Here is a 9,020-nt window from a genome sequence, read left to right on the forward strand (position 1 = left end):
ACTGCTTTTGAGTATCTCCAAGGATGGAGACTCCACAGCCTCACTGGGCAACCCATGCCAGTGCTCAGACACCCTCACAGTAAAACAGTGTTTCCCGATGTTCAGAAGGAACCTCCTGTGTCTTAGGTTGTGCCCTCTGCCTCTGATCCCATCATTGGGCACCACTGAAAAGAGCCTGGCTCCCCCTTCTTTACTCCCCCCATCAGGTATTTATACACATGGATAAAATCCCCCTGAGCCTTCTCTTCTTCAGGGTGAACAGTCCCAGCTCTCCCAGCCTCTCCTCACAGGAGCAGCACTCAGTCCCCTCATCATCTCCGTGGCTCTTTGTTGGACTCTCTCCAGTCTGTCCAGGTCTCTCTTGTACTGCGGAGCCCAGAACTGGATCCAGCCCTCCAGGTGTATCTCACCAGTGCTGAGTAGAGGGGAAACATCATCTCCTTCAACCTGCTGGCAGCACTCCTGCTGCAGCCCAGGATACCATTTGCCTTCTTTGTGGCAAGGGCACATTGCTGGCTCGCATTCAACTTGGTGTCCACCAGGATCCCCCAGATCCTTTCCTACCAAGCTGCTTTCCAGCTGGCTGGCCCCCAGCCTGTACTGGTGCCTGGGGTTGCTCCTCCCCAGATGCAGGGCTTTGCACTTCTCCTTGTTGAACTTCATGAGATTCCTGTCAGCCCGTTTCTCCAGCCTCCTTTCTCGAGGTCCCTCTGGATGGCAGCACAACCCTCTGGTGTATCAGCAACTCAATACTGACCCCTGGGTGTACACCACTAGTTACCAGCCTCCAACTAGACTTCATGCCACTGATCACCACCCTCTGGGCCTGGCCGTGCAGCCAATTTTCAGTCCACCTCGCTGTCCAGCCCTCAATAAGGATGTTATGAGAGGCAGTGTCAAAAGCCTCACCGAAGTCAAGGTAGAGAATATCCACTGCTCTGCCCTTGGCTACTGAAGCAGTCATTTCATTGTAGAAGGTTATTAGACTGGTCAAGCATAACTTCCTTTTTGTGAATCCGTGCTGAAATTTTCGTGAAATGCTTTGTGATTCCATGTTGCTGTGGGACAGCTGGTTCACCGAGCTGCTGCATGCGGTGCAGCTGTGTCTGTGGAAAGCATTTCAGCGGTAAAATTATGAAGCAGAAAGCTGCAGAAAGACGTGGTGCTCCCATAGGTAGGAAAGATGTAAATGCAAAGCATAGCGAATTGTGGATGATGATGCAGTCTCTTGTTTGACAGGCAGCGGGAGTGAAATCCAGTTTCTCTCAGAAGCACAGGATGACCCTCAGAAACGAAAACCTGACATCAGAAAAGCCAAGTTACTGCTCGGCTGGGAACCTGTGGTACGTACAGCTGTGTGACTCTTGTGTGCAAAAACACAGGGAGGCAGAGAGGGATGAAGGAGGACTACATGATAACGATACGTTTCAGTTTTCAGAATATCTGCTTATCACAGTCTCCAGGACAGTTGTTTAACAGGCTGTCTCATCTGTTGCCCTAGCTCACGATATAAGAAGTGCTGGGTAGGATTGTGTGGCCTGTGCCATGCAGAAGAGCAGGCTAGCATTAGCAGTTGTAATCGGCTTAAGTAGGCAAAAACATTGTTAGGATAGACATTTCAATTTTTTCACATGCATATCATGGTCTGCCTTTCTGTAAGCCCGACAAAGCCTTTGAAATACATGGTACATAGTTATGGGAGGTAATGAGTTTGTTGTTGTTGCTGCAATCCTCATTCCTCTTTTGCTGTGGTAACAGGCATTATGGAAAGAAAAAAATTGCTTTTATTTAATCAAAATATTTTTAGAAAAATCTTTGGAGTAAGACTATTTTTAAGATTCTCTGTAACATCGTTAGAACAAAAAGTTTGTTTGGATTAATAGGGAGAAATACGAGCACCAGAAAAATGTTCTGGGTTTTAGAGGTTGTATAAAGTAAAATATGTGAAACTCAGGCAGAACTGGCCAGAGAGAGATGACACATTTTATTTTATTTTATCTTCTTTTATTTGGGTGAAGTAAACCAGAATAAGAAGCCCTTATTTTGGACTACAGGTATCATACGTAGAGATTTTCAGGGCTTGCTCTGTGTGTTGACAAGCTTGAAGCCTGCTCAGGGTTAGTCTAACATCTCACCACCCACAGTAATGTCTGTCCACCTGTAAAGCTTAGTTACCAGCTGTCTGAGGTGATACTGAGATTATGGTTGTTCTGCACAGCTAATACGTGAGAAATGCAAAATGCCTGTGGTTGCTATTTTTAAATTTCTCGACTTTTTGGGTGAAGTTAACGGTGTAAAACCAGGCATAGCTGATGATAAGAGCTGGTTTGTCTGGGGAGGTGTAAGGTCTACTTAATCCCCAGAAAGGGTGTGACTTTCTTAGCCACCTCCTCATTCTAGCTAGCACAGTGGTTTGTAGGCTTTTTTAGATTTGCAGACAAAATTCTTTCCAGGAAGCATGTGAACCAATCTAGTAAATGTAGGCCTATAAGTAGAAGAATGTAGCTCCAGATCCTTTTGAAATGACTCACGGAGGCACCCAGTATTAACAGACTGCCTGAAAACACAAGGATGATGGCAAGTGTTACAATCACAAAAGGTTTAAAACAGTTAACTTCTGTATTTCTGACCTTCTGTGTTTGGCACGGTCAGTAACAAAACTTACTATGAAGTAGCAGTAGTACAGTGTTGGTACATCAAGGCAAATAGGTTTTGTGCTGCTGTTTTATCCTTCTGTACTGATGATGATGATGGTATCAGCACAAACGTGTCAGAGCATAGGGCTCCTGAGAAAAGTAGGTAATATTTCTGTTGTTCCTGTCTCCAAACCATACAGTTTAAATACAGGCATAGAATATGAAGAATTCCAATTATTTGTACAGGATTTGAGAGAATCTTATGAGATACTGGATGATCATTTGTATTCCTTCTTCTGTATATCACTGGAGCACTGAAGAAATAAAAAAAAACCAAACCCACCACTTTTATACCTTTCTATAGTGTATACCATTCTGTAAGGTTCTGCCATAGAGGATCTTTAAACATTAAAAACAGAAGGGGCCTAAATTTCTGTCTGTGTGTCCGTTTTGGCACTAAACAGACCAGTCGAAACCATCTGATGAGATTTCAGTTTGTTGGGTTTTTTGACTTTCAATGTCAGGAAATGGGTGTGATGTTTAAAAGCTAACATGCATTAGCAGTGCAGAATGTAACCAGTGTGTGGTGCTGTTAGTGCTTATATTGGCTAAGAACAAGACTTCCTAGCAGTCTTTTGATAGCTGTATTGAAAAAGACACTGTTGTGAAAAGAGCTGATGTGAACTTAGAGTGATATGATTCTCTCCTCGCTTTTGGGAACAGGTCCCATTGGAAGAAGGTTTGAATAAAGCAATTCATTACTTCCGTAAAGAGCTTGAGTATCAGGCGAACAATCAGTATATTCCCAAACCAAAACCTGCAAGGATGAAAAAAGGAAGAACAAGACATAACTGAAGGCTACTAGTTGGACAGGAAATTCCCTATTTGACATTTGACGGATGTAACTTTTTTTTTCTTCTTGTTTTTTTTTTTTTTTCTTTTTTTTTGAGAGAGACTTTGAAACAGGTATCATGAAGAACAAACTGGAATTTCATTCTGAAGCTTGCTTTAAAGAAGTGGATGTGCCTAAAAATAACAAACGAATATCCCCCTTCCCCTGCAAATCTTGCCTTGCACTTTTTAAATCTGTCTTTTTATGTAAAATAGAGTAGAAGCATCTTTTAGTATCTTCAAGTTTTATATCTTGCTGTGAGATCATTTTGTTGTGACTGTCCTTGACAGTTTTATTTACTGGTTTCTTTGTGAAGCTGAAGATAAACACAAACAGGATGGAAAATGCCAATTTATTTATAAAATGGGTACTATAAAATATGAGATGTTCTACTATGCATAAGAAAAAAGCTAGTGGTATTGTCAGGTGAGAGATACTGACATCTAAGTATAGAGGAGTTTAAAAGAATTCTGTATGAGAGCTTTATGTATTCTTTAAGGAGAGATTTTTTCAAAGGTTTAGTTTTAGTTGTACACTTGAATTTGAGATATTTTCATTGATTACCATGGATGAGGATATTTTGAATCACTACTGTGTTGTGCGTACTCTGGGAATAAAGTTAATGTATTATTGGTTACAGTGGTTGAATATGCTATTTTAATAAAATATTGAAACTTATATTTCCTAGTTTGAGGGTTTCACTGTGGGCACTTCTCTGGCATTACACATCCATGCATTTATTGTATATTAGTTAGAGAGTAACAGTCTGTAAATAACCGTCTCAAAGGTAATAGCGTTGGTTTTTCCTTGCTTGTCTCTAAATAGATATGTAGGAAGGGCTGCAGGATGTCTGTTGGAATAGATCAGACAAAGCCATCATGATTTATTCCAGTTCAGGTAATTGATAGTGATGCAGGAGTATAAGATTTTCTTTAAACTGCAGAGTCTTAACTTCCAGCCTCTCTAACTGAGGAAATGTTTCTATTTTAAGCAGTTATTGAATTGCCAGTAAGTGCTTTTGACTTTGATAACTATGTCTGTCCTCTTAACAAAAAAAAAAAAAAAGAACAAAAAAAAAAAGACAAACAAGCACAAAAACCCCAAACAAACACAAAAATCCAGTTCCCCTTATTTTTAATAGTTCCCCTTTATTTTTAACACCTAAGACTGGACACCTGGGGGGGGGGGCAATTGGCAGAGGGTTTTTAAAAGGCGTTTTAGCTTAGTGCCACTCAGAATTGAAAATCCTAAATCTCATCAAGCAAAGTGACTTGACTTTATCTCATTTAAGCTTGATGTTTCATTAGCTTTCGAGTGTCTCTAGGTTGATGGTCAGAGCGGGAGGACCCAGGGCAGAGTGAGAGCAGCGCGGTATTTAGGCCCCCTGTCCGAGCGTGCCTCCTGGTGCTCACAAGCCTTGGAGTCCCCCCCCAGGCTGTCTGGGAAAGCTCCCTGGGACGCCAGCAGCGATGGGGCTGCTGTGTGCGTTGGTGTGCCCTGCCTGGACCCGGTCTGCAGTGATCCTTCTAAGACAAAACAGTTTCTTCCCTGCTCACACGCGCAGGTTCTCCTCCAGCGGCAATCTGCCACGCCACTGCGGTGGGGAGCCAGGGAGAATTTTCCTGTCTGGACTCAGAGGTGGAATTTAGGTATGTTCCACATTGCCTCCACCTCTTTGCAGCTCAGCAGCTTGAGGCCTGCTTTATGCTGGAAGCCTTTTTCTGGGTACTTGATCTGGGCATTTATTCCACATGCAATTGCCTGAAAAGCACACCGTGGTGTGCCTGCGCCAGACGTGCCTGGAACCTGTCGTTACCGATAGGCTCACGAAGCACAGCCTCTCCCTGTGCTCAAAACCACAGCTGGATGTATGTGAAAGTAGTGCCCACTGCTTTAATAGTTCTGTGGTGAGAACTGTTAGCCAGCTCCCGGCACGGTGTTTTTAACCCCTGAGCTCTAGATGGTATTTGGGGGAAGGTGCTCTTTCCCCTTGTATTTTTGCAGATTGCGCCGTTGGATGCCAGAGCAGCTGTGAAGAGATGGTGCACAAAGGCGCGACTCCAGTCCTGCGTTTAGAGCAGCCATTGAGAATCAAGGGGAGCTGTGGGTGCCAGCTGTTACTTCCAGGGCTGGTTTTCATTTAATCCAATGACTTCAGTGCAAAATATGTAAACTACACTGGAAGAAGCATGCTTCTGGAGACTAGCACAAAATGTGTATTCTCCAAGAGGAGAAAAAAAAAAAAAAAAAAAATCCCTCAGGAAGTCTGAACGTTTGGATACTACAGATACGAATTTAAGAATTTTAAAGCTTTTTAGGTTACTTCACAGCCTGACTTCCTTCGTAAGAGGAGCAAATCCGAGAGTGGGTAAGTGGCTAGTACCAGCAGAACCCCTGTGAGTATGTGGCGTGCCTCCCACTGGGCCTGGGTGACAGGCTGTATTGATTTGTTACTTTCCTTGTGCTGTTTCTAGCTTTCGTTTCAGAGGTTCCTGGTTCAGTTCACATATTCTTTCTACATACTGACTTCCAGAAACAGCAGCTAAGGCAGCTGTTGCCCTTTGTGTTGGAAGCCAGTGACTGGCCGCCTCGCTGCTTCAAAAGGTTTGAATCCTGGGTGTTACAACAGAGTCTGCTGGTGCTTAAGACTGAAAGCCTCGGGTAATTTCAAGTTTTATCTGGTCTGAACTGAGTCTGCGAGAAGGCAGATGCGGGGTTGCATGTTGGTGCTCTCTGCTCCCATCTGGGGTCACACATCTCAGTAGGAGAAAGAAGCATCGAGTTTGCAGGGAACCAGGGGTGAGAAAGAGCTGGTGCCTCACCAGAAAAGCCACTTTTGATGTAGGGTGGTGGAATACAGCACTGAAAGTTTGGGAACCGTAGGACTCGGGAGTAAATGAAGCCAAGCTGTGTTCTCATTTCCGTATCTGAATATAACATTTTTTTTTTTTTTTCCAGGTAAATTGGAGAATTGGGCTTTTCCTGCTGTCACCTGGTCAGGCAGGCAAGGTACAACTGACACGACCAGGCTTGAGGGGCCTGTTCAGTCACAGCGATCTGCACAGACGGGCGGCTCAGCCAGCGTTAGATGCAAGTCCTCCTCTCAGGAGGGAATGTGCAAGGTAGCAGAGCTCTGTGATGAACTGGCCGGCTTGGTGCTGGCAACTGAGAGAAGTCTTCTAGGAGAAGTGTGTGAGGAGATCCACTGCTGTGGATTCCTTCAGCCCTGCAAGGAGGACTGCTGTTGCTGCTGGAAGTTATCAGCATGAGGTTCTCGGTTGGATTTTTTTTCTTTTTAGCCATGATGTACTTTTTGGTTTTTTCTATATGTAGGCTGCTCAGAAGCTTTGTAAACCACATTGCTGGTCTACAGACAAGCTACAGCGGGGCTTGCAGACCTAGTCTATTTTAGTTCCACGGATGTACAGACTAGAGAAACATCACGTCTATCTTTAGGTTAGATTTTTTTGCTATGTGGGGAAATCGTGATCTGACAGTCTTCCTGTGTCTGGGGTGTTTGCAGTTTCTCTAACCGATATAGACTCTGACAAGTTCAGTAGCCATTGAACTTGCCACCCTTTGGGCATTTATGAATGTCTCTCTGTCATCTATTTTTTTCAAGGAATTTTTAAAAATGTAGCGTATTTGAAAAATGTTTTACTTCTGTCAGATACAGTTGAAATTAAGTTTCACAGTCGAGAGAAAAAGGCAAGAGAAAGACACAAACACGACTGCATAAATTCATTAGCCTTAGAGAACAGGCTACAGAGGGCAAAACAGAGCTTTGATTAGTGTGATGGATTGAGCTAGTCTGCAGACTTTTATTAGCATTGAGTTTAATGCTACTTGAGGCCAAGAAGTCTTTGAGGGTTGTTGGAAGCTGATCAGGGAAGACGTGACCCCAGGGAGAAGATGCTTCGTTAATAGCAAGGGAAATGTGTACTCAGCGTTTCCAGCCCTAAGATCCATACGTCCCCTCCCTGGAATCAGTGGGGATGTGGCCCCCACAAATCCGTAGCCGCTCTGTTGTGAACATTCCCCTGCACGTGGATCCCAAATGGCAGGAGAAGGGAGTGCCTTGTTTGCGGCTCTGACTCCTCGCAGCTACCAGGAACAGCAGCAATAACTGGAGCAAAGCAGGGCTCCTTTCCTATGGCTGGAGGCTGCTGTATCAACAGGGAGGTTTTTTTCTGAAATAATTCATATTTCTTGCAAAAAACACTCTGATTCTCTTCTCCCAGTCCCTTTCCTTCCCTCGCTTGCCTATTCCATAACAGCAAGCGCGGCAACAGCTTTTTTGTCCACCTTGCTTTGTTGCCATTTACAGCCTGGAACAAGCAACGGTGGGTTCACTCTTGCTGTTTTCTGACACGAGCTTCAGCAAGGAGGGGGGGATCCTCTGAACGCCTTGTCCATGCCATGGCTGAAGCAGCTGGAAGGTCCGAAACATGAAGCCACGGAGAACTGTGGGGTGGCCTTAGGGACCGCAGTCTGGGCTCTGTCCCCCCCGCTGCAGGGAAAGCTGCTTTGAGCAAGGAAGCCTACATCTTCTACCTGGGGAGCAGTCCTGGGGTAACAGTGCCCAATCCCCCACCCCCAACGTGTTTGTGTTACAAGCAGGAACTTAAAGCGAATGAAGGCCCAAAAATAAAGATTAAATTAAATACATATTTTAAACTGCTGATGAAGACACTGGATCTGGAGGGAGACATCTCTGTCTAGACTTGGGGGATGGGGGGGGTATATGTGAGTGGCTGTGGGGGCACGACAGCAGTACTTGCATGCTTTGACGTGAAAGGATTCCTTTAGAAGTATTATCAGCAGGGGAGGCAGGACTGCCCTGTCCGTCCGACTGACGGACGTGCCCGGCTGAGCCCCGCAAACGGGGGGGATGTGGCAGTGGTGGGTCTTGAAACGTGAAGCGCTGGGCCATGGCCAGGCTGTCCCTGTTCTGCAGGGAGGGGGGCACGGTGAACAGTGGCCACTCTTCTGTCTGGGTGAAGAGGCGGCGTGATGTCAGTGCGGGGGCGGCTGGATGATGATGATGATGATGATGATGATGATGATGCGGAGCGCTCTGTGCTGTCGGCGCAGCGGGATAGAAAGGCGGCGAGAGGGTGCACGGTTTTATCTGTGCTTTCAGACAGAAATAGCCAAAGGAAATTAACTCTTAATGTCGTTAACTTTGAAGCACTCTGCATGTTTGACAAACTTTTTTTTTTAAATAGTTTCCCTCCTTCTGCCCAAACCTGCAGTGGCTCGTACCTGCATGCGTTCTTCGTGGCTTATCACATGTCCTTTTGCATCTGTTGCAACCTCTGCGCTTCAAATCAGGTGGACCCCTCTGCAAGAGGGAATGTGCCCTCCCCTCAGACCTATTGCATTGTGGTGGGTTGACCCCAGCCAGCACTTAAGTACCCACACAGCCACTCAGGCCCCCCCCGCCCCAGTGGGACGGGAGAAAAGAGGAAGAGCAAAAATGAGCAAACTTG

At 45.2% G+C, this 9,020-nt stretch overlaps 1 protein-coding gene across 4 annotated transcripts in view; it reads left to right on the plus strand.

The window, feature by feature from the left end:
- UXS1 (UDP-glucuronate decarboxylase 1) overlaps positions 1-4,206 on the plus strand; it is a 64,340-nt gene extending 60,134 nt beyond the window's left edge. For all 4 annotated transcript variants that reach the window (XM_032997035.2, XM_032997036.2, XM_042805918.1 and 1 more), the window contains 2 exons: positions 1,240-1,343; positions 3,360-4,206. In XM_032997035.2, coding sequence (XP_032852926.2) covers positions 1,240-1,343; positions 3,360-3,491 — 236 coding nt within the window. In that variant the 3' untranslated portion in view covers positions 3,492-4,206. The remainder of the gene's footprint in view (positions 1-1,239; positions 1,344-3,359) is intronic.
- Positions 4,207-9,020: the final 4,814 nt, after the last annotated feature.

Source organism: Tyto alba, unplaced genomic scaffold (genome assembly GCF_018691265.1).
Source record: "Tyto alba isolate M040663 unplaced genomic scaffold, T.alba_DEE_v4.0 Super-Scaffold_45, whole genome shotgun sequence".
Classification (NCBI taxonomy): Eukaryota; Metazoa; Chordata; class Aves; order Strigiformes; family Tytonidae; genus Tyto; species Tyto alba.